The sequence below is a fragment of the Malus sylvestris genome, chromosome 11 (genome assembly GCF_916048215.2).
Source record: "Malus sylvestris chromosome 11, drMalSylv7.2, whole genome shotgun sequence".
In the NCBI taxonomy this organism is placed as follows: Eukaryota; Viridiplantae; Streptophyta; class Magnoliopsida; order Rosales; family Rosaceae; genus Malus; species Malus sylvestris.
Window position 1 is genome coordinate 33,506,795 of NC_062270.1, and position 25,178 is coordinate 33,531,972.

At 39.1% G+C, this 25,178-nt stretch overlaps 5 protein-coding genes across 5 annotated transcripts; 3 read left to right on the forward strand and 2 right to left on the reverse strand.

The window, feature by feature from the left end:
- Window positions 1–4,263: 4,263 nt before the first annotated feature.
- On the forward strand, window positions 4,264–11,056 carry LOC126589872 (uncharacterized). Its single transcript, XM_050255310.1, has 7 exons — window positions 4,264–6,273; window positions 8,381–8,471; window positions 8,934–9,091; window positions 9,176–9,227; window positions 9,314–9,396; window positions 9,593–9,686; window positions 10,116–11,056. Exons 1-7 carry the CDS (start codon window positions 4,699–4,701, stop codon window positions 10,691–10,693), a joined length of 2,631 nt encoding a protein of 876 aa, XP_050111267.1. The 5' UTR covers window positions 4,264–4,698; the 3' UTR covers window positions 10,694–11,056.
- Window positions 11,057–13,499: 2,443 nt separating this feature from the next.
- On the forward strand, window positions 13,500–15,632 carry LOC126590660 (protochlorophyllide reductase, chloroplastic-like). The gene is made up of 5 exons (XM_050256141.1): window positions 13,500–13,701; window positions 13,829–13,927; window positions 14,244–14,766; window positions 14,853–15,211; window positions 15,300–15,632. The coding sequence occupies exons 1-5, from the start codon at window positions 13,648–13,650 to the stop codon at window positions 15,453–15,455; spliced, it is 1,191 nt and encodes a 396-aa protein (XP_050112098.1). The 5' UTR covers window positions 13,500–13,647; the 3' UTR covers window positions 15,456–15,632.
- A 395-nt stretch (window positions 15,633–16,027) lies between these two features.
- On the reverse strand, window positions 16,028–17,394 carry LOC126590411 (uncharacterized mitochondrial protein AtMg00810-like). Its single transcript, XM_050255875.1, has 2 exons — window positions 17,224–17,394; window positions 16,028–17,137 (listed from the first exon to the last, which is right to left on the reverse strand). The coding sequence occupies exons 1-2, from the start codon at window positions 17,392–17,394 to the stop codon at window positions 16,028–16,030; spliced, it is 1,281 nt and encodes a 426-aa protein (XP_050111832.1).
- Window positions 17,395–19,281: 1,887 nt separating this feature from the next.
- On the forward strand, window positions 19,282–22,961 carry LOC126589677 (ribosome biogenesis protein BRX1 homolog 2-like). The gene is made up of 9 exons (XM_050255045.1): window positions 19,282–19,397; window positions 19,503–19,711; window positions 20,098–20,239; window positions 20,545–20,623; window positions 20,736–20,860; window positions 21,012–21,113; window positions 22,111–22,179; window positions 22,261–22,359; window positions 22,654–22,961. Exons 2-9 carry the CDS (start codon window positions 19,512–19,514, stop codon window positions 22,783–22,785), a joined length of 948 nt encoding a protein of 315 aa, XP_050111002.1. The 5' UTR covers window positions 19,282–19,397; window positions 19,503–19,511; the 3' UTR covers window positions 22,786–22,961.
- Window positions 22,962–23,369: 408 nt separating this feature from the next.
- On the reverse strand, window positions 23,370–25,178 carry LOC126589678 (stem-specific protein TSJT1-like). Its single transcript, XM_050255047.1, has 4 exons — window positions 24,894–25,178; window positions 24,464–24,704; window positions 24,104–24,224; window positions 23,370–23,632 (listed from the first exon to the last, which is right to left on the reverse strand). The coding sequence occupies exons 1-4, from the start codon at window positions 25,106–25,108 to the stop codon at window positions 23,442–23,444; spliced, it is 768 nt and encodes a 255-aa protein (XP_050111004.1). The 5' UTR covers window positions 25,109–25,178; the 3' UTR covers window positions 23,370–23,441.

Below are 25,178 nucleotides of genomic sequence, written 5' to 3' on the forward strand. Positions count from 1 at the left end.
AGTTCTTGGGCACTTCCAAGTCTTGTTCTTTTGTCTTACTCTTTTGATATGTACATCCATCACCAACAAGCGATGTTGATTAGCCACGCTCTCTCCTGGTATAACTTTGCAATCCTTACAAGTTATACGATCCCCTTTCCTCATTAGAAGAAAATCTATTTGTGTTTTTGACGACCCACTCTTGTAGGTGATCACATGTTCTTCTCTCTTCTTAAAGAAGGTGTTGGCTAAGAAGAGATCATATGCCATTGCAAAATCCAAGATAGCTTCCCCATCCTCGTTTCTCTCCCCAAAACCATGGCCACCATGAAAACCTCCATAGTTGCCTGTCTCCCTGCCCACGTGTCCATTTAAATCTCCTCCTATAAATAACTTCTCCGTCTGAGCAATTCCTTGCACCAAGTCTCCAAGATCTTCCCAAAATTTCTCCTTCGAACTCGTATCCAACCCTACTTGAGGTGCGTACGCACTAATCACATTGATAAGTTCTTGTCCTATTACAATCTTGATTGCCATGATTCTATCTCCTACCCTCTTGACATCTACAACATCTTGTACCAAGGTCTTGTCCACGATGATGCCAACACCGTTTCTCGTTCTATTTGTGCCCGAATACCAAAGTTTAAACCCTGAGTTTTCTAGATCCTTTGCCTTACTACCAACCCACTTAGTTTCTTGTAGGCACATAATATTTATCCTTCTCCTCACCATAACTTCCACTACTTCCATAGATTTTCCCGTTAAGGTTCCTATATTCCACGTTCCTAAACGCATTTTGCTCTCTTGAACTCTACCCTTCTGTCCTAGCTTCTTCACCCTCCCCCGTCTAATAGGATCAAAGTACTTCTTTTGTGTGTCCCGGGTAAAGTTGATAGGAGCATATGCTCCCAAACAACTTTGAGTGGAGTCGTTCGAAAAGAAGTTTCTATGGCCCCCTTGCTCATTTAACACTGCATCCGGGTGCCGATGGAGATACAGCGACCCTTGCTCACTTATCACTGTGCTCGGGCCACACAGCGCGCCACTTACGGGTGACGCCCTAGCTTTAGCGCGATTTTGTTCTGGATTCATTTTCATAAGGATTCGACGTGATCATGGAGTGCCGGCTGTCGACTACCTGACGCCCTCCCCCTCCTCCTTTATCCGGGCTTGGGACCGGCCATGTAAGACATAGGCGGAGTTCACCCAGTAACAAGTAACAATAATAAATATTATTCAATGAAAGACTTTCTCTATGTATCTCTCTCATCGCATAAGAGAGAAAAAAAATATAGGTATACTCTTAATGAGTATCGTTCTCATGGTTATCTGATGATCAATGATTGGTGGTTATTCATCATCAAATTTGATATCAGAAGTGGAGATTAAAGAAAAACTAAACACATATTCATTCATTCTTCACACTCGATATTCAATCCAACAATGAGTAATCATGAAATTTAATCCCAACCATCGATGTGTTTCTTGGGATGTAGGATAGGATGCTCTATAAAACCCACCTACCAACAAGCATAAAGAGAAAGCCATCTGTATATATAGGGAGATACACATTACACAATACACACACAGAATTGTCAAATATTAAAATGGTAGCCAGACGTTAATATAATGGTCCCTATTGTCTAAACAAATATAATTCATTAATAATTAATTGGTCCCAAAAGCAGTTGAAGCAAGCAGGAAGAAAAGCACTTAACAGTAATGGGCTGGACAGCATGTGATTGGTAAGGTGAATGGAAAGTGGTTGGCCACAAATACAACGGCAGGCTGTATAATCTAACTACTTTGCTGCTGCTACTAGTCTACTGCTGCTGTACTCAGCATTGAATTTGTACACGGTATTTGAATTTTACTGGGCTTGAAGTTTTAGGCCCAGATAAAAGTAAAGCCCGTGACTAAAGGTGAACTCTTTTTGGAAACTTTTTGGGTAGCATCACCATCATGTTCCCACTTTTTACCTTTCCTCCCATCTCCATCTATCTAGAGGACCATCTTGATTTATAGATCTTGGATGTAACTAAACTACTTATTGCAAAACGTTTGTAACTTTTAATTAACTTGTAAGTTAGTTAATGTTTTTTTAGTACAACGATATATTTTACACTCAGTGGAGAAGGGGAGTTAGATTAAACCACACAATGAACAACCTAATTTGGTATCGAATTCGCCACCTACGAGATTCGAATAAAAAGACATTTATCTCTTCACCCCGAGGTCCTAGGTTTGTTACCTCTTCTCCCACTATCTCTTTTATAAAATAAAATAAAAACTAATTAATTTCAAAAAATAAAAAATAGAGAGGAATATCAAACAAACCTAAAAATCTAAATGTCAATTGCATAGTTGTAATAACAACCAAAAATGTTATTTTCCTCTTTATTTATGACCTTCGAATTTAATAAATCAAATGGAAACAATAGAAATAATTAAACGGGAGTGTATAGAAAAGAGAAACCGTGAGGGCAATCCCATAATGGGTAACCCACTGGGAAGTTCTTGTATGAGTTCCCATAAACAAAACCGTGAGGGCGCGGTAGGGGCCCAAAGCGGACAATATCGTGTTACGGCGAAGTCAAGCCCAGGATGTGGTGGAGCTCGGGTCGGGATGTGACAATTTGGTATCAAAGCCAGTCCCTGGCCGGAAGTGTGTCGACGAGGACGTCGAGCCCCTAAGGGGGGTGGATTGTAAGTTGTAATATCCCACATCGCCTATGGGAGTGGATCCTCTAAGTCTTATATGTATATTCTCATCGCTACCTAGCACGAGGCTTTTTGAGAGCTCACTGGCTTCGAATTCCTTAGGAACTCCAAAGTTAAGTGAGTTTCCATGAGAGCAATCCAATGATAGGTGACCCACTGGGAAGTTCTTGTGTGAGTTCCTAGAAACAAAACCGTGAGGGCGTGGTCGGGGCCCAAAACAGACAATATGGTGTTACGGCGGAGTCGAGCCCGGGTTAGGATGTGACAATTTGGTATTAGAGTTAATTCCTGGCCAGAAGTGTGCCGATGAGGACGTCGGGCCCCTAAAGGGGTGGATTGTAAGTTGTAACATCCCACATCGTCCAGGGGAGTGGATCCTCTAAGTCTTATATGTATATTCTCATCTCTACCTAGCACGAGGCTTTTTGAGAGCTCACTAGCTTCGGATTCCTTAGGAACTTCAAAGTTAAGCGAGTTCGCGTGAGAGCAATCTAATGATGGGTGACCTACTGGGAAGTTCTCGTGTGAGTTCCTAGAAACAAAACCGTAAGGGCGTGGTCGGGGCCCAAAACAGACAATATCGTGCTACGGCGGAGTCGAGCCCAGATTGGGATGTGAAAATTTGGTATTAGAGCCAATCCCTGGTCGGAAGTGTGCCGACGAGGACGTCGAACCCCTAAGGGGATGGATTGTAACATCCTACATCACCTAGAGGAGTGGATCCTCTAAGCCTTGTATGTATATTCTCATATCTACCTAGTACGAGACTTTTTGGAAGCTCACGGGCTTCGGATTCCTTAGGAACTCCGAAGTTTGAGATTGCGATGGCCATGAAATGATTAATTCATGTATTGTAAATGCTACTTAATTAAACATGTATTCTAACATGGTGCATTACAACAATAATGTGACTCTATAGTGGTCACACCATATAATTTCTACCATTAAGGAGTGTCATGGCCATGTCCAATGCCTCCAGTTGAGATAAACTATAGACAGGTGTATCAGTGTTCAAAATCAATACTCTAATACCTCAGAACAGAGGTGTTATTATGATCGGAATATTTTTTAAATTTATTTGTAAATTTTTGGTAATCATGTGACGATGAGTATTTTTTTTTCTTCGTAAACAATGGGTAGTTTTTTAGGAAAACTAATGAAAATAGCTTGAAAACTTTGAGTTTTAATGATAAGGACAAAATAAAGGGTAAAGTGAATAGTACCAGGTTTGACTTTTTAGTGTAAAAATGTGGTTTTTCGTTAAAGTGAATAGTACCATGGACTTTTCGTTAAAACTTCCTAGTTTTTTTAGTTGTAAGAAAATTAGAAGAGTTTACTTATTTGAAACTTTTAAAACTAAAATTTGTTTTTTTGTTAAACACATAAATAGAAAATTACCTAAAGCCCGTTAAGACAAACTGAATCCAACAATTATCCCCTAATTACCCCCAAATTTATTTCCAATCCCATCCATCCCTTACAAAATTAAAATCAAAAGTCTCAATCCAAACGTTTCCTTTCCCACTCCTCACGCATTTTCCTTTTTATTAGATAAAAAACAAACAAACAAACAAGAAAATCCCCCTCTCTCTCCTCCCTCCCTCTCTTTCTCTCTCTCTCTCTCTCTCTACTCTGATACACGCACAACAACATCAACAACTGCTCAAGCCCCAACCCAAACCAACCCAGCAGCATAGGGCTTCGTTCCCCCACGCTCTCTCTCCTCCATCTCCTCTCTCTCTCTCTCTCTCTCTCTCTCTCCCCTCCCGTAACCGGATCTGATTCACAATCCTAAAGACGCACACTTCCACAGCCGTCTCTTCTCCGATCCCATCAAATTCCCACCCCGCTTTCTCCGAACCCAACAAACGAATCGGCCGATTCGAACCGAGCACACAACGAAACGCCGCCGTTTCTGCCGCACCCGGGTCGGATCCGATCGGCGCCGGTGAAATTTCTCGGGCATTTTCATTACCCAATGGGAATGCCCAGTAAACGATGAGCAGAGCCGGACAGGAAGAAGACGAAGACAACGAGTTCTACGAGTCCCTCGATCGCATTGTCTCCTCCTCTTGTTCTTGTTCCACTTCGAACTCCGACTCCGACCCCGACCCCGACCCCGACCCGAACCCGAATTATGCCGTACCCAAATTCCCAATGGGCGCCTCCACCAAGTACGATGTTTGGATCTCCGAGCCTTCCTCCGTCTCTGAACGCCGGTCCAAACTCCTCACTGAAATGGGTCTCACCGGCGACCCAGTGCTGACCCGGGCCAAACCCCAACTGGGTTTTTCCGGCGAGTTCGGGCGATCTGTCTCGTCGGATTATTTGATGACTGAAGTAAATTCCGGCGGTGGAGGCGTTAATAGCATCGTCCGCTCCAAATCCGACGCCGGCGATCAGTGTAATAACGCTTGTTCTACTTCATCTGTTTCTTCTCCCCCATTTCTTTCGGTTCGTTGTGGTTCCAGTGAGGCCGAGACCGAGCCTGAACCCGAAACCGGTCCATTTGTAAATAGAAATACAAAATCTTTGGTTTGTAAATCTTCAAGCGGTAAAAGCAACTCATCTCCGCCACCGAATAAGCCGCCTTCTGGCAAGAATTCGAGGAGGGTAGACGAGATTCGAAGTGATTCGAAGGCGGAGGAGTTGGATTGCAATGACATTGGTAAGGTTAGTGAAAGTGATGCTATTAATAATGCCCAAGTGTGTACTATTAGGAACCTTGATAATGGTAAAGAGTTTGTTGTGAATGAGATTAGAGAAGATGGAATGTGGAACAAGCTTAAGGAAGTGGGTACAGGGAAGCAGTTGACCATGGAGGAGTTTGAGATGAGCGTCGGGCATTCACCGATTGTTCAAGAACTGATGAGGAGGCAGAACGTGGAGGAGGGTCATAAGGATGGTTCCGAGTCCAATGCCAATGGGAGCAATGACGGGGTTTCAAAGTTGAAGAAGAAAGGGGGTTGGTTGAAGAGCATCAAGAGTGTTGCGATCACCATGACGGGTCACAAGGATAGGCGGAGTAGCGATGACAGGGATACATCATCGGAAAAGGGAGGTCGGAGGTCAAGCTCTGGCACAGATGATAGCCAGGATGTGTCGTTTCATGGGCCGGAGAGGGTGAGGGTGAGGCAGTATGGGAAGTCATGTAAGGAGGTCACTGCATTGTTCAAGAGTCAGGAGATTCAGGCGCATACTGGGTCGATTTGGAGCATTAAATTTAGTTTGGATGGAAAATATTTGGCTAGTGCCGGTGAGGATTGCGTGATTCATATTTGGCAGGTGATGCAGAGTGAGAGGAAGGGTGACCTGTTGATGGAGAAGTCAGAAGATAGCAATTTAAACATGTTGTTATTTGCCAATGGGTCGCCGGAAGCATGTTCAGTCTCACCGAATGTGGACAACCTTGTGGAAAAAAAGAGGAGAGGAAGGTCGTCTATCGGTCGAAAATCTGTTAGTTTGGACCATTATGTGATTCCAGAGACTGTGTTTGCACTTTCAGAGAAACCCATTTCTTCATTCCAAGGGCATCTGGATGATGTGCTTGACCTTTCTTGGTCCAAGTCGCAGGTTAGTTACTGTTCTGGTAATCTGTTTGGATTTATTTTTGTCAACTTCTAATCTCCGCAGGTTACGTTATTTGCGTATCTGTTGTTTCTTGATACCAAAATGTTGGGTGAATTTGAATGGATGTTGTTTTATTGTCATGTGATCCGAGGATACTATTTGGTATTTGTCTGCCAAGTGATGTAACTAACACTTACCTACCACTTTTTTTGCCTAGTGTTATGTTTCTTTTTTGTTTTGGTTTCATTACATTCACATGGAGAGGGATATATGAATCAAGTCATATGAAGGGTCCAAGGGGATAGGTTAACAGACGGTACACGTTGTGTAGTGATGAAATTCAAATACTCTGGACAATTTTCTTTATTAGTTATAAGTTGAAATTTAATTGAGAGGAACTTTGAAAAATGTAAGGCTTTGTTTCTTAACTGTACCTGTTAGGTTCTTCAGTCCATGCACCTTGGATATGGTCAAGCTGCTTTGTTAAGTTTCGAGGAAGAGAAAGAAAATAAATCATGGATACTTTTGACAAAATTGGATAAGTCAATGGGGCTCTGATTAAAAGTCGCTGTAGAAACTTCGGTAATGATCGCTGATCTGGTTCTGGAACTTTCGTGTGCTAGGTTTAACCAAACTCTAGTACATATGCTGTTTGTCTAAGTATAGGCTTGCAGGATGTGTGCGCTATTGTATATTGGTTTACTCAAGTAGATATCTGATAAATGAATGAAACGTTTGACTATACCACTCAACTGCTGTGTCAATGAAGAAATCTATTATCCCTGGCTGCTCCCATAGTATAAGAATTTGTCAACTCCTTTCTCTTTCTATCTGTATCTGACTTACACTGTTGTTTTCTTGAGCGTTTAGAACTGCATATTTTAGCAGAAAGTTATAGTTTTACTATGGAAAGTTTAAATTTCTTAAGCGGATAAGAAAAACAATTTTGGAATAGTCCTGATTATATTTCAATGGAATGATGGACATCATAGTAGTGAAGGCTAGGTTCTGTTTTGGAAATAGACAGTCACATAGAAGAGGGTGTAATGCTTATCTATGATAGCAATTTCTGTAAGTTAGTCTTAGATATGCCAATTGGCATTGATCGTTGAGATTCTGTAAGTTAAAAGGTTTTGTTAAATAAGGCACTCAAAGCTAGGGAAGTCTGAAATAAGCCAAATTAAAATTCAAAGTGGAAGGGAGCTAAAATGGTTGATAATGAGGAAAGATGTTTTAAGCGGGTAGCTGGGCGGGATGGTTTGTCAAATTCCTCATGTCATCAGCTTCTTCTGGCCCAAGCGAGATTACAGTAAATCAAGAACTTGATTGACAATAAAATAAGAGATAGAATCTTCAAGGAAATCAAGGCTTCTGAGTTTTTTTTTTTTTTTTTTTTTTGGTCGATTCAGGTGGGGGGATGAGGTTTTTTTTTAGTACACTGACAAGTTTATAATTTTAAGGCTTATAAGTGCCTTTTCCTTGGAGTGGATTCCAGTTGGTCATTTTCTGAGCATGACAGGTTAGTGAAATGTGAAAGAGGGGAGGGATGATGCTGTTATTATTATTCTATTATTTTGAGGCATGTGTGGAAATTAAATCAGTGCAATTTCTGCTCACTGCCTTTTGGTAAGGGTTATCTAGTGGATCCAAAGGTGGGCAGAGGGAATTGGCTGTAAACGTGCATTGTAAATTGTTTTGCAGAAAATGATGCCTGTCGACCATATATCAGTTTTCTGATATAGTAGCATGGTATTCAGATGTCAGTATTCCATTATGTTTTGTTCTCTATCTTTTGATTATTTTGGGATTCACTAAAAGTTTTAAACTATTACCCTGAAAGTTTCCCAGAGGCCAAAAAAACTCGCAAAATCTTATTGACTTGTTGTGTTTATATTGTCCTCTCTTTTTCTAGTTATCTAATGTAAATTTCTTTATGTTATATTTTGCAATCAAGTCTTTCTTAGTAGTTTGTGTGGAAAGAGGCAGATTGATTTAAATGGTGGTGCAATCGTAAAATAAGCTGTATATATGGCAAATGGCAATAATGTGGACCTTTTTCATTTTCAGTTATAATCTCTCAACAAGGTTCCTTTTTTGTTCCTTTTTTCAGCACCTGCTCTCATCTTCAATGGACAAAACTGTGCGCCTTTGGCACTTGGCGAGCAAGACTTGTCTGAAGATATTTTCACATAGTGACTATGGTAAGTATATGTGGTCTGGATTTCAACTTCGCTCTACAATTTTGGTTGGCCTCTACTTGGAACAACTGTTGTATAAAAAGGGGCTAATTCGCACACATCTTACTTCACGGTTTATAAAGTGCTGAAAAATCAAGTACACACCTTTGATATCAAGGAAAAGTACTTTGTTTATGAATCTTAAAACAGTAAGATCTAAATGAGTCGAGTATGACTATATGATTTTTGGCTCTGGTGTAAGGGATTGGAAGGGGGATTTGTTAGATCCTAGGTTCAGATCACGCCAAGCAATTTTTATTTTTAAATATATATATTTTTTAAAGTTCATCATCTGAATTCTTATAATCTGATACTTTTAACATCTTTTCCGAAAGATGTTATAAATGTGCAAGTGATATATGGATATTTTCCCCATCACCTATCATTTGTTTCTAATAACTTTATTTTGCATGAACATTGATGCAGTAACTTGCATCCAGTTCAACCCTGTTGATGATAGGTACTTCATTAGTGGATCACTTGATGCTAAGGTTCGCATATGGAGCATCCCTGATCGTCAAGTGGTTGATTGGAATGATCTGCACGAGATGGTCACTGCTGCTTGCTACACTCCTGATGGTCAGGTTGGGCTCTAGCTTTTATTCTTGTCTTTATGTATTGTATTAGTATCGTTCGTAGCTCAATAAACTTTTGGTTGATATCTGAAGGGCGCCCTAGTTGGTTCATACAAAGGCAGCTGCCGTTTATACAATACATCTGGTACAACTCTCTCCCTCTCTCTCCCTCTCTCCCTCCCTCCAAGTATATGTGCGCATGCATCTAATAAATTTTTCCAAAATTTTCAGAGAACAAGTTGCAACAGAAAAGCCAAATTAATCTGCAGAACAAGAAAAAGAAATCACATCACAAGAAAATTACAGGTTTTCAGGTAATAAATTGCCTTGGTTTGCTTTGCTTCTGTATAGATGATTTTAGCCTTGAAATTGGGAGACAAACCTTATTCCATTTTACCATTATAACTCGCCACTCGGGCCGTTTTCCCATCTTGTATTTTTTATTCTTTGATTACTTTGAGCTGCAAGATTGTTGGTTTGATACTGTTGCTGATTAGTTTTGCTTGACAGTTTGCACCAGGAAGTTCATCAGAAGTACTGATTACGTCTGCAGATTCACGAATTAGAGTTGTTGACGGTATTGATCTGGTTCACAAGTTCAAGGGTAAGCACATGATGTTGTATGATTCTCTTTATATGTTATTTTATCAATTTCAAATTCAGTTCATGAATTTTTCCATTTAAGTTGAACATAATAGTAGTAGATCAAGATGATGGTAGTACCATATGTTTAAACATTTGTGAAATTGTTAGCTGTCAAGCTTATAATAGTTTCATTCTAGCTTAATTCATTCCGGCACGTTTGATATTATCATAAGATTGGAAAACATAAGCTCTTAGATGGACCATTGATATTTCATTTTTCTAGAACTTAAATTTGTTACCCAAGTTTAGATTAGCACAAAGATGTGTTTTCTGGGCAATAATTTAATGATAATGCTGTCTTCTAGATCTGTGAACATGTCATTTTGAATATTAGCACATGCATTAGAATGTTCCCCTTTCCATAGGTGAATTGGTCTGTTTTTGACAGGATTTCGGAACGCAAATAGCCAAATCTCAGCCACCCTCACGGCAAATGGTAAATATGTGGTATCTGCTAGTGAGGATTCTCATGTATATATATGGAAACATGAAGCTGATTCCCGTCCTAGCAGAAGCAAAAGTGTCACTGTCACACGGTCCTTTGAGCATTTCCATTGTCAAGATGTATCAGCAGCCATCCCTTGGCCTGGAATGACTGATTTATGGGGATTACAAGATTCAGAACGTAATGGGCTTGACGAGGTCCCCACAGCAAATCACCCCCCTACACCAGTTGAGGTGGCTAATGCCAACGAGGGTTCAAGATCAGCATCTGGTTGCACCAATAGCCCTCTCCACGGAATCATTTCGAGTGCATCCAACAATTACTTCTTTGATAGAATTTCAGCAACGTGGCCGGAGGAAAAACTTCTTCTAGCTACTAGGAACCGAAGCCCACGTGTAAGTTTTGATTTTACGAATGGTTTAAGCCAAAACATGTCAGCCTGGGGTGTGGTGATTGTAACTGCTGGCCTTCGAGGTGAAATTAGAACTTTCCAAAATTTTGGGTTGCCGATTCGGATTTAAGGGGGGCCAAATAAGTGGAACCCTTGATCATGGGGGGAAGATGAGTTGATAATTCTGCAAGGAGCCAGTCCATTTTTCCCTATTGGCAAAATGTGTACAGAGAGAGAGAGAGAGAGAGAGAGAGAGAGAGATTTGTAATATTAAAGCGTTCCATGTGTTTCCTTGTGCTTGTGCCCGGCGGACGTGGAGTTCAGTTGGAGAGCCGGTCCGTCGGGGCAACAAGAAAGAAAAATAGATTTGTTGAAAAAAGAGAAGAAAAAAAAAAGAAAACTACACCGATGAATGTCTGTGGTCGGAAAATTGTAGAGTTATGAGATGGGAAAAGCTTATTGAATTTAGAAATGAAAATTCTTTTACAATTTATGTGCACAGGTCTTGATTTCTTTTTCTGCCCAATATTGGTGGTTGTTGGTGTGTAGGCCATTAGACAAGTAACATTCTTAGCTTCCAAGTAAACAAAAACCTTTTCATCTCTGTAAAGATGGTTTGTTATAGGGTACCCTATAAAGATGAATTTTGTCTTCAACTCTTAATCTCGACTATCTCCTAATTTGAATTCTTCAAACCAAGTGATGGATCGTTATATTATAGGGAGTTTTAATGAAACTCTTTTGGTATTGTTTTTTTAGGGAGTTAAGACCACTCTCTTCCTCATTTCATGACACATATTTCATGCTAAATAAATTAATTGTACGCATATACGAAGAGGGTAAAGTTATGAACTTATCCTTGTTGTTGAGAGCGAAAAAAAGTCACACTTATATGAGTATAAAATTGTGAATTTTAATAAAACATTATCTGTACTATTCATTTTAACGAAAAATCATATTTTTACCTTTAAAAAGGGTGTTAGGCTTTTATAATGTTTTTATTTTTTTTAATTTACTCCTTAAATCTTTTATTGATGTTCTTGCTAATTATGATGAGAGTCCTTTGGTTTTAAGTTTTAGCTATTTTTTAAAAGAATAATAACTTTCTCGATTTAAAGAACATCATGTTCATGATCAGTATTTTTTTTCATCTATTAAAATTGTTTTGGAGTTATCGATTTCATTCGGATCCTATGATGAGAATTTTAGATGCATGCTTGAATCTTACACTAGAGATGATGATGAGTTGATTGGTGATGATAATCTCGTCTAACTCGATGAGATTTGGCCAAAATAGCGTTGCATGTTTTCTGCAAAATGGAACTAAGATTCGAGTTCGCCGCCAAGTCAATTCTGATTAGTCCTTGAGATTCAGTCCAAGAGAGTTTGGTGCAACAAACACACTCTGAACAATCATTCATGTGTTTGGTTTAACAATATGCCTTCCAGCATTATTTCCAGACTAACCTTTGATATATATATGACTTTAGATCTGTCGCGAATCCACATTGTAATTTTATTTTAATTAATCGAAAGAAAGAAAAGAAAAACTAATGAACAAAGTTATCTAGCTCTACTTCTTGGGCCATTGTTAGACTTGGGTCAGACCCGAACTATAAGCACAATAGGCCCAAATCCTTAGGTTTGTCACGATAAGGTTTCGACCAACTTGGAGGCCCACATTGTGTCCGCCAAAAGTCCCCACAAAAAGTGGGCCTAGTCCTTCAACTTGCCATAATATCCAAAACAAAATACAGAAAATGAAACTTCACCCAGATTCCAGAGCAGAACTTGCCAAAAAATGTGGCTCTAATCCACAACCTCCTCCCACAACTCCCTGTCCTTTCACAACAACAAATTTCTATTGGAGGCAGAGTGTCTGCCCTTTTATTTGGATGCCATTCCATCCCTCCTATTTGTACGGTCACGGTTAAGCCAAATCAATATTTTATATTCCTATTATTTTTTATCTTATTTTTTGTCTTATTATATTTATAGAAAAATCTATATAAAATGTTGAAGTGACTTAACCGCAACCGCATAAAATAGGAAGGGATCGGAAGGACACCCAAACAGGAGGGCAGACAATCTGGCTCCTTTTCTATTTTCTCTCTGCAGGCACAACCCATAACACAAAAGAATGGGAACACTGCTGAAAAATATCTTATCCTATAATCCTATGTTCTAAAAAGCAAGGGGGAAAAAGCATAATTTCTTGGGGTATTCGTAGCATGGATACGTGTTGTTACTATATCACTCGCTTCATAACATGTGAATTTGTTGATATATCGGAGATTGATGCCTATCAATCTTATCGTGCACCCTTATTATAACAATAGAAATAATATCCCACACGATTTGTGTTTCACTCGCTTCATAACATGTGAATTTGTTTTAAAGTTGATATATCGGAGATTGATGCCTATCAATCTTATCGTGCACCCTTATTATAACAATAGAAATAATATCCCACACGATTTGTGTTTCACTCGCTTCATAACATGTGAATTTGTTTTAAAGTTGATATATCGGAGATTGATGTCTATCAATCTTATCGTGCACCCTTATTATAACAATAGAAATAATATCCCACACGATTTGTGTTTCACTCGCTTCATAACATGTGAATTTGTTTTAAAGTTGATATATCGGAGATTGATGCCTATCAATCTTATCGTGCACCCTTATTATAACAATGGAAATAATATCCCACACGATTTGTGTTTCCGGTACTCTTAAAACTTTTTGAAAAAGAAGAAAGAAAACAAATATCAAAAGGAAATCCAGTCCTCACAACCTCATTGGCCGCTTGAAATTTGATGTGGCAGACTTACATGCTGCCAATTATCTTATCCTCTCTGCCAACTCATATCCCATAAAATAATGCTATTTTAGTCTCTCATGAGTCCTCAAATCTGCCCACCAAAACGACCGTGTATAAATACAAGCTGGTGGTTTCTTTTTCACAGCACTTGAGCTCAAGCTTCCACTTTGGCCACTCCCACCACCTCTCACTCTCTCTTCCTCACTCACTTGTGAAAAAGATCAGAAAAAACCCCAATTAAAAAAAATTACAGAGAATTAATGGCTCTTCAGGCTGCTTCTGTGGTTTCTTCTGCATTTTCCGTTCCCAAAGAGGTTTGTTTCGAGCTAATATCGCCTAATCCTCTATTTATTCCAAGAAACGTTTCTTCTCGTATTTATCGACCAAGAAGCTAATGGGGTTTGATTTTATTTATTTTCTTGGAATTGTATGTTTTTTCAGGGAAAGACAAGTGCTTCTTTCAAGGATTCAAGTCTGTTTGGAGTCTCTTTCTCGGACAATCTCAAGGCTGAGTTCAGTTCTGTTGCATTAAGCTGCAAGGTATCTACTCTGCAAATACGCAATGTGTTTCCTCTTGTTGCATAAACAAAACAAAAAGCACTTCTGCTTATAAACGTTTTTAATGGAAGCGCATCAGAATTTTTTATATAAACCGATAATCACTTTTAGATTGTTTCTGTCAAAAGATGCTTTAACTTTTTGGTTATCTGAAAATGCTTTTAGCCATTCAAAAGCGCTTCCGCACAGACCATTTTGGTTGTAACTTGTAGTAGTTGCTGAATTTGGAGTTGTATTGCATATATGTTGAATTTTTACCAAATTTGTGTGTAAAAAAACACAATGGCTTTGACTACAGAGGGAATTCAAGCCAGTGAGAGCCCAGACAACAGCAGCAACAGCAAGCCCAGCAATTAACAGGGGAACATCAGAGGGAAGGAAAACTCTAAGAAAGGGCAGTGTGATTGTCACCGGCGCCTCTTCCGGACTCGGTCTAGCCACAGCCAAGTCTTTGGCCGAATCTGGAAAATGGCATGTAATTATGGCCTGCAGGGATTTCCTCAAGACTGAAAGAGCTGCCAAGTCAGCTGGCATGCCCAAAGAAAACTACACCATTATGCATCTAGACCTCGCTTCCCTCGACAGTGTGCGCCAATTTGTCGATAACTTCAGGCGATCTGAGAGGCCGCTTGATGTGCTTGTGTGTAATGCTGCTGTTTATCAGCCAACTGCTAAGGAACCCTCATTCACTGCTGAGGGATTCGAACTCAGTGTTGGGACTAACCATCTCGGACACTTCCTTCTTTCGCGGTTGCTGATGGAAGATTTGAACAAATCCGACTACCCATCAAGGAGACTCATCATTGTTGGCTCAATTACCGGTACTTTATTCAAACGAAGAATATAATTCTACAAATTGCACTCTTCTTTCTAGAATGTGTGGTAAAAAAATGGAATTGCTTTTCAGGGAACACGAATACCTTAGCCGGAAATGTACCTCCAAAGGCCAACCTTGGGGACTTGAGGGGACTTGCAGGAGGCTTAAACGGTCTAAACAGCTCGGCCATGATCGATGGTGGAGACTTTGACGGTGCCAAGGCCTACAAGGACAGCAAAGTCTGCAACATGCTCACAATGCAAGAGTTCCACAGGCGCTACCATGAGGAAACCGGAATAACATTTACTTCCCTTTACCCCGGCTGCATTGCCACCACTGGTTTGTTCAGGGAGCACATTCCCTTGTTCAGGCTTCTGTTCCCTCCATTCCAAAAGTACATCACCAAGGGCTACGTCTCAGAAGAAGAAGCCGGAAAGAGACTTGCTCAGGTAAGAACTTAAAGCTTGTAAACGGCGCATTATGTTTTTCGATCTCTCTTGTGCATGAACTCATTTCCTTGCTGTTGATCACTCTCAGGTTGTGAGCGACCCAAGCTTGACAAAGTCGGGAGTCTACTGGAGCTGGAACAAGGATTCGGCTTCCTTCGAGAACCAACTGTCCCAAGAAGCTAGTGATGCGGAGAAGGCTCGCAAGGTGTGGGAGGTCAGTGAGAAGCTTGTGGGTTTGGCCTGAGTATAGAAACTTGATGTTTTACCTCGGAGGCGGAGGATGTCACCCGAGATCAGGTCCATTTGTAGAGTGCAGATTTTGAAATCAAATGCTCTACTGTCATAGACAATTTTTCTCGTGTGGATGACTAGTGTTAGTAACAAATGAGAATAAAATCACTCACCTCTGTTGCAAACTGCAGATCATATTTCTTGTTACAAGTTAACCTTTTACTCTTATTTGCTTTAATATGTACATAACAAAAGTATCAGACTGTCGTAAAGAAGTAAACGTCAATCATTTAAAGCTCATAACCAGGAAACCGTGCTTCAGACGGCTCAGTCATGTCCAAAAGGAGAAGAGCCATTCCACCAACACCTTCGAATAGAGAATAGGGCCGATCTCCTCCATGCATCATCCCCCTCTGATATGTAGAAACTCATAGCAGTGTGAGAAAATTATAGTGAGAGAAAATGTAGAGAGAGAAGTTGTAGAAAATGATTCTATTCATTCATTATAAACTGTGAGTACATTCAGTATAAATAGCTCAGACTCTAACAACCATATCTTAACAACTAAGTAAAGTAAGTAAAGTTCTAATAAGGTACATCACATCCTATTATATCCTTAACACGCCCCCTCAAGCTAAAGTTAGGAACTCTAATTGAAAGCTTGGAAGTCAATTCTGCAAAACGAGCAGAGGGCAAGGATTTAGTAAAAATGTCAGCCAGTTGAAGAGCAGAAGAAACATGATGCACACTGACTTGGCCACCAAGAACTTTTTCATGAATATAGTGGTAGTCAATTTCCACATGTTTGGTCCGAGCATGAAACACAGGATTAAATGCTAATGCAATAGCACTTTTGTCGTCACAGAAGATGGCATGAGTCCGGAGAAGAGGGAAGGAAAGATCCTGCAGGATTTTACAAACCCAGCTAAGTTCAGCAACTGTGTTGGCTAGAGGCCGGTACTCAGCCTCAGTAGAAGACCGTGCAATAGTGCATTGCTTCTTTGCACTCCAGGATATTAGATTAGGACCCAGAAAAACACAGTAACCGCTCATTGATCTTCTGTCAACAGGGCAACCAGCCCAATCTGCATCAGACCACGCAGTGAGACATTGTGAACCTGGTGTAAACCATAGACCAGCATCAAGTGTCCCCTTCAAATACCGAAGGATTCGTTTTACTGCCTGCAAGTGAATAGTGCGAGGAGAATGCATGTACTGACATACTTGATTCATAGCAAATGCCAAATCAGGCCGAGTCCAGGTTAGGTACTGTAAAGTTCCAACAGTTGATCTGTAAAAAGTGGGATCATGGAAAAGAGAGCCTGAGTGATCCAATCGGGCAGAACCAACAGGAGTGGAACAAGGCTTGACACCAAGCATATCAGTTTTCTTTAACAGATCAAGAGCATATTTGGATTGGTGGATAAACAACCATGTAGCCGATCGTTGGACTTCAATACCCAGAAAATAGTGAATATCACCCAAATCCTTCACAGGAAACATGAGTTGTAACTGAGCAATAAGAGATTGACAAACGGAGGATGAACTACCAGTAATGATAATATCGTCAACATACACTAAAATGAAAGTGATGGAAGAATCTTGTTTGATAAACAAACTTGTGTCAGAAGATGAAGAGGAGAAACCTAAGGAGAGAATGGCCGTATAGAATGCTTCATACCAGGCCCGAGGAGCCTGTTTTAGACCGTAGAGAGATCTTTTAAGTTTGCATACATGTCGAGGGTTGAGGGGATCAACAAATCCCGGTGGCTGAATCATACCGTTTCTTTGAGGTCCAAAGCGGAGCTCTTGAGTGTGTCAGAGAGTGTTTTGTAGGGAAGGTGGAGGAGCTCCATGAAAGAGTCTGTGGGCTTTTGGGACGCAGGTCCCGCATCCGCCGGTGGCTCTGCCACGAAGTCTGGCATTTCGTTCGGGAAAAATGGGTCCCCCATTCCCCTTGCCTGTAAGATATCGCTTTACTATTGTTCACTGGGTTCTCTGCAACAGGTGTAAGAGCAACGGAGCTCACTGTCCAAAGGGTTCAGTTTCATTTGGTTCGGTTCAATTTTGTTTTGATTTTTATCGGTTTAGTTTCATTTGGTCGGTTTTAGTACGGTGTTTTGATTTTTTTTATTTTATAAAATTTGATAATTTTTAATATGGAATTTAAAAAATAGGCTTGTATTGGTAGACTAATAATAAGAAAGAGTAAATTATAGCAATGGTCTCTCAATTCTAATCAAATTGGAGCAATGGTCTCTTAACTAAAAATCAATTACCACTGATACCTCAACTTATCAAAATGTATAGCTATGATCATTTTCATCAACTTTGTCAAAATTTTGTCAAAATGAGTTATGTTGAAATGACCATTGCTACAATTGGGGTCCTTCAACTTATCAAAATCTGTAGCTATGGTCATTTTCGTCAACTTCTTCATAATTTTGTCAAAACGAGTTATGTTGGAAGGACCATTGCTACAATTGGGTTAGAGTTGAGGAACCATTGCTCGAATTGAGTTAAAGTTGAGGAACCATTTCTCCAGTTGGATTAAAGTTGAGGGACCAATGGTAATAGATTTTTAGTTGAGGGATCATAGCTGCACATTTTGATGAGTTGAGGAATTAATGGTAATGAAATTTTAGTTGAGACACCATTGATCCAATTGAGTTAAAGTTAAGGAACTATTGCTACAATTTACTCAATAAGAAAATAGAGAAAGTGGAAAGATGGTCATTTACAAGATCATATAAACCAATCTTATGCTATTAACAACCACAATTGCAAAGAAAAATGATCACCATATCCATTCAAAAAGCAAACAAAAAGAGAAGCTCTTCCAAATTCCAAAGCCTTCCAAAACTTTCCTCTATAACCAATGAAATATCCTCCCTAATTGAACCAAGTATGCTTCTTGAAAAAGTTCTAAGCTTAGTTTCAAACTTGGCAACCAAGCTTCACAAAAATGAGTATACATTCATAAAGTGTAAAGGATTCGAGTCGGTTCGGTTCGGTTTTTTTCTTATTCAGTTCGGTTTTTTTTTCAATCTTTCAATTTCGGTTAGGTGTTCGGTCCACTTTTTCGGTTTTTTTAACCCACCCCTAGCTCTCTTGAACTAGTTACACGTGTGTAGGCTGCTGCTACTTGGCGCTTGATTTGCGGGAATTTTGGGACAATGGGAAAATTTTCACTAGAACACGGACCAGAACGTGTCATACACACAAGTTGATTTTTTTTTTCGTGTTCTATCAATTGTATTATGATAATTAGTGTTCTGAGTGTGTTTCTAGTACATTGAAATTTCTTTTGGGGCAAAAAATAGTCATGGATCTACCGTCTCCAAGTCCTTATCTCCTATCTAATAATTTGACATTTGTGCATTTCCGAGTTGGTTTTTGTCTTTGAAATTTTAGTTTTTATTTTATTAATATTATTAGAGTTAACGATGTTAATACCAAGTTTAACATAGCTGAGTTAGAGCGTCAGTTTTTGCACTTGAGACCCCCAGGAGTATCCTCTCTCGGGTCCTCAAATTGTATACGTTCATCGTATATCGTGCGATCAGTTTTCGTCAGGTACTATTCTTATTTAATTTAAAATAATTTCTGACCTTCACGATGTACGATAAACGGACATGATTTAAAGATCTCTAAAATCCTCACAAAGAGGATCCGTAGAGGAAAACATATATCAAAGCAAGAAGCTAGGCTCGGGCCAATGCCAAACAAAATGAGCAGAACAAACTTGGGCCAGGCCGCAAAGTATGGATGAACCGAAGTTTGTTGATCCGAAAAGACAATCCAAGCCCAAAACGCAAAACTTTACTTACCCGCCCGCACGCCGTTGCTTCTCTCTACTCGGTCGTCACTATCGTCGTAAACCCTAAAACCCTAAAACCCTAGCCCTCTCATTTGCAGAAGCCTCCCGTCCCGAGAGCCCCCAAATATCTCTCTGGTAAGAAATCGCCCAACCAAAACCCTAATTAGGGTTTCCATCCACACATGCTTGCTTATATTTACTATCAACTATAATTTTTACATTGAATATTGGAATTTTCAGCAGAAAATAATGGGGAAGAAGAGAAAGCAGAGCGAGGCCGCGGTGCCAGAAAAGAAGGAGGAGGAGGTTGCTCCGGAGAGGCCGAAGCGAACGCTTTCGGGTTGGAAGGAGAAGAAGGACGATGATGAAGTGAAACCGATTGAATCGACGGGAGTGTTTAGGAACAAAGAGAAGGTCTTGGTTACTTGCTCTCGTCGCATTAGTTACAGGTAAAATTAATCAAGCAGCAATTTTTTCTCTGCTACGAGCTCGCTCGGTGTTGCCTTATTCGAAACTCGAAGGATTTGTTGAAACTAATTGTGAACTGATTGGAAGTTGATTGAAAAAGTAGTGGGGTAGTGTATGAGGAGTGTACTATGTTTCTATCTGTTATCAAATTTTGAAATTGTTGGGGGATATTTAACAGTTCATGTGCGTTCGGAACCAACAGAGGGTTTCTGTAATAGTTGTAAATATGTGACCCTTAGATGAATTAATATGATAATAAGTTTTGTTTATATGATATATTGGTCTTTATAATTTGTTTGAGTATATATACTTGGGTGTGTGTGTGTTTGTATAAGTTTGTATATGATTGTATATATTATATATGCAGGTACCGACACCTGATGTTGAATGTGGTGGACCTGATGCCTCACTGTAAGAAGGACAATAAGGTGGATTCTAAATCAAGTAACGGCGCAACCCTTAACGAGCTGGTCGAGCTAAAGAATTGTTCTTCCTGTATGTTTTTTGAGGTTAGTTTTCTCATTGTTTCTTGCTGACCTTGTTTAGCATTTGTTATTTGATATTAGTTTTGTACTACGTTTCATTTTAATTGGTGAATTGATATTTGAGTTTAACTGACACGTTTATATATCTGTGGATATTTGCTACCAGTGGTTAAGTCTGTTAGTGTTAAAAGTTAATTGCGTGATGTTTTAATTGAGTGGGATTTTTATGACATTTTGGGTGTTTGAGATAGGGATACAAATAGCAAATTGAGGTCACTGGTTTTTTCTATGTGCTGACTTGTACTTATTTGGGGGTCTCTAAATTACAGTGCAGGAAGGGGAAAGATCTGTATCTGTGGATGTCAAAGTGCCCCAATGGGCCATCTGTGAAATTCTTAGTCAATGCTGGTAATGTTTCTGTTTTATTTAGTTGCTTATCATGAAAGATTTGCTTATCTCATTTGGGGTTAAAGGTTTTTGGAAAAATTCTGATCAAAGAAAGTTGCTTTGTGATTTACAGTGCACACAATGGAGGAATTGAAGCTTACAGGAAATCATCTAAAAGGGTCACGGCCTATTTTGACTTTTTCATCCAACTTTGATAAAGATGCCCACTGGAAGCTTCTGAAGGAGATGATCACTCAGGCATGTTGAATTTGTTTCCTCCTTGTGTAGTTATAAACATTCTCCTGATCATGCCCTGCTTAGTTGCTTGTGATCAGTTTGCGTTGTTGATTTTGATCATGCCCTGCTTACAGCATATCTTATTCTCTTTCTTATTGAACTTTCTTCTCAGATATTTGGCATTCCCAAGGAGCACAGAAAATCTAAACCCTATCATGATCACGTCTTTGTATTCTCTATCGTTGATGACCACATTTGGTTCCGAAACTATCAGGTATTAATTTCTTAAGACATCACCAATAAAATTGGTTTACTTTAATCCTTACAGAATATATGTCATTAGTCTCATTGAGTAGTGGCGGATGTATTTTTTTATAAAAGCACCAAGTATTTTATAAAAGCACTACGTATTTAAAGTCGTACCATTAGCATCCCCAATTGTAATCTACACCCCCACCTCCCACCAATTGCCACATTATTCGACCAATTGCCACATTATTCGGCCAATCCCCCCTCATTCCCATAATACTCCTAAATCCTATCCTAATCATTTTAGTTTAGTCTCCATTGATTACTCCATGGGTTGAGTACTACTGCAATTTTCTTTCGCGGCCTGTCACATGCCTTACTTGGGAACCCTTGGAGCTGGAGGTCAAATATTCATTATGCAAGTTATGAACTCAAGGTAGAGGGGTTGCCTGATCCCTTCCTTGCACCAGCCCTTCCTTGCTGAAGGCACGGCTTCCATTTATCTTTTGGCACTCATAAGATTTTATTTTCTGAGAGTATATAGTTGGTAGTTAGTTTTACTAAAACGTGGTTGGGAAGTGCATGATGAGTGCTGACAATAGTTCCAACCTAAGTTTCATGTAAACACTGATGATGCTTTTTGTGCTAATGGTTTTAACTAATTATAAGCTCAGCTAAAGTATATATAATAATGCCACATGAATATTTTAAATGACCACCCTTGTTTTTGGGAGGAGGCATAATGCATATCAAAATAGGTAGTGCACTTCTGCAATAGAAAAAGGCTTATAAAAGAACACGTATCAAACCATTTGTGCTCTAGAAACAGTGTGGTAGTATTGTCAAATAACTTCTGAGTTAAGATTGGCTTAATATCATACATATATGATTTTCCTAATACCATATTATGTTTGTTTCTACTCAAACGTCTATTTGTTTTATAATTCTTTATAAAAATGACAATTTGTTGCTTTAGATGTCGCGGCTTTTTGTCTTGACCTTTTTTGCTTCTTAAATTGCAGATATCTGTTCCTCATAACGAATCAGATAAAATAGCTCGAGGAGGCTTAGATAAAATGACCCTTGTTGAGGTTCGTAGTGATGCTTTTGTCTGCTCTATATATTACAGTATCTTTGATGACGTTTTAACTCAGAGAACTGGTTGTATATAGGTTGGACCACGATTTTGTTTGAATCCGATCAAGATATTTGGTGGCAGCTTTGGAGGTCCAACATTATATGAGAATCCGTTTTACATATCACCCAATCAGGTTAGATATCTTGATTTTGTTCATGAATGAATATTGATCCTAATGCTTAACAGTTAATATGAGAAAGTCTGTTATCGACGTAGGATTTTACTTGCAAGTTTATGATTCTGTCCTATTAAATTTATTAATCCGTTTTATGAAAGGATGAAATCAAGCCAATAAAAACGGCATTATGTTTTACTTGCATGAAATTGTACTTTTGAAACTTTCGTATTGAGGTTGTTGGAAAATCTCGCCATGTGCACGTTACGTCGTTTCCTGTTTGTAATGGAATAATTTTTCAAATGCTTTCAGATTCGAACATTGGAGAAAAAGAAGAAGGCTGGGACCTTTGTCAAGAAAGTCAAAGCAAAGACGAGGAGAAAAATGCATGAGCTTGAAAATCCACTGGAGGCTGATGAGTTTTCTGAGATGTGGAAGGAATGAAAACTTTCATCCTCCTCTGAGAAATCACAATTATAAATTTATGTCATACGTTGTATCGTTTAATCGAAAAGGCAGATTTTGCTTAGAACTGCCCATTCTTTTTCAAATATTGGTTCTCTCTAAAACTGCACTAGCTTATATATGTAAGTTGGCTTTGGTGGTTGCAATTTGTGGAATTTGGATTTTTTCTTTTTTCTATCTAACCAATATTTGTGCAATTCAGCTTAAGACTAGAGTGAAAGAATGGATTTTTCAATCCTCAAGGCTCTCTTCATATTTAATTTTAAATTTTAAATTTTAAAATGATTTCTAACCGTACAATATATGATGAACAAATGAAATCACGAGATTCCTAAGATCTCTAGAAAAAGATCCAGAAAGGATCCTTTCCACCAAGAATTTTTTTAAAAAGCATTTTCAAACTGACCGTCAATGAATTTTTTATTAAAAGCACTTTTAGGTGCTTCTTCACCTGAAAAAAAATACTTACATAGGCCAAGTGAAAACTACCCAAGTTATTTACATCTTTGTTCGGAGGTAAAAACTAGACGAAGCTGAAATGGTAAAAAATTAGAAAGAGACGATGGACAAACTAAGATCAAAGTTATTATTTGAGGCACAGTAAGAGCGAGTGACAAAGCAAAAAGCAGTAATGACTAATGGGAGGCCCACTCAGTCCAATCAGCCTCACTTCCGACACGTGGAATGCTGTTGACCCTTGTGTATTTATCGACTTTGAAGTTGGCCCCACACATTGCCCCCTCACTATCTACCCTTGGCATTGCCTTCATCTTGTTCATTGGATGCTCAAAGCTCATCAATCCTCCCTCACTATGAAACATGCATCCTGCACAACAATTTATCATTAACTACAAGTTAATTACCAATCCGGATCCTCAGCGGATCCTTTTTGTGTGGATCTTAGAAATTTATTAATCGTATCTGTTTATCTGTTTATCGTACATCGTATAATTAGAAATTATTTTAAATATTTTTTTTAAAATTAAACACAATTGATCCTCACCAAAAGAATCCGAAGATGAATTAATTACAAGTTACAACAATTGATTTGATTACTCCAATTTCTAGGATCTTTCTCTAAGTGACCTGAATTTCGACATATCAAATGAATGTTTTTTAATTGGTAGTTAACTATATTGGATGAATTACGTTAATTTTTTTTTTCTTGTCAATAAGCAAGACAGACTATTAAACTCAGGACCTCAAGGGGAGAATAAAAACTGTATAAACAATTTGTTACAAACCCTTGTAGACGTGAACATAGTAAATAAAAGCAAAAGCTTATAACATAAGGTACCTTTTGGGAAAGGGGCAAATGATTTAGCACAACCCTCTTTTATGACCTCCAATTCATCAGAAATAACCACAGATCCATCGGCTGCAATGCCCCAATACAGTTGTTCTCCACCATCAGAACCCTAAAATCACAACATCAAAAATTCTGAAGCTCACAAGATCCTTAGCAGAATGATGATCTATTTAATTTTAGTTCCAATTTAAAATTATGCAATTTCTCGCAAATAAAAATTAAGGTAACCTAAACACAGGAAAATAATTGTCACGCGTTTTTCTTATTCTGCTCGCCCTTGATCTTATTTTTTTCAATAACCTTTATGTAATTTATTTCCCTAAACAAGATGAGTGTACGACTACATACCAGTGCAGCAAAGACATTGCCACCCTTGCTGTCATAGACAACAAAAGCAAAGCTTCCTTCAAGATCTTTCACAACCTGATCAGCTGGGTACGGACCACGATCTCGAAGGGTTCTATAAGCTTCAATCACAAACATGGCCTCATTGGAGCATTTTGTTAGACCATACTGCTTATTCAGTAAACACAGATTGTTCAAGCTCCCCAAAAACAAGCAGTATATGTCATCAAACCCACAGAACAACCTGATATTTCACCAAACCCTAAAACATGTTAATTTCTTTGAAATTAAAAAAAAAAAAAAAAAAAAATTTGATGGGAATATTTGTTACCACTTCAAAACCGTCATCCTGTGCTTGACAACTGTGAGAAGTACTGCAGTATGACGGTTTTGGAGTGACAATAACAGCTCCGATTGGGTTAGTAGGGTTTACCTCTGGTGTTTGGAGTAGGAGCCTTGATCTGGCTTGACGTAAGCAAGGACAGCAGCATCGCCAAATCCCATGGAGAGGGAGTTGTGAGGATGGTGGGAGAGGAAGTCTCTGAGAGTCTCTTCTGGGTGCTTAGGCTTCTTGCTTCCGTTGTAAGACGCCGGACTGTTCAGCTCATCCGGCGGATGAGCAAAAGCCTTGTGAAAAATGGCCAACATTATTTCCGATCAAAACTATATGCTCATAGATAGTTTCTGAGCTTAATATTTTGTATATTTGTCGCTGGGG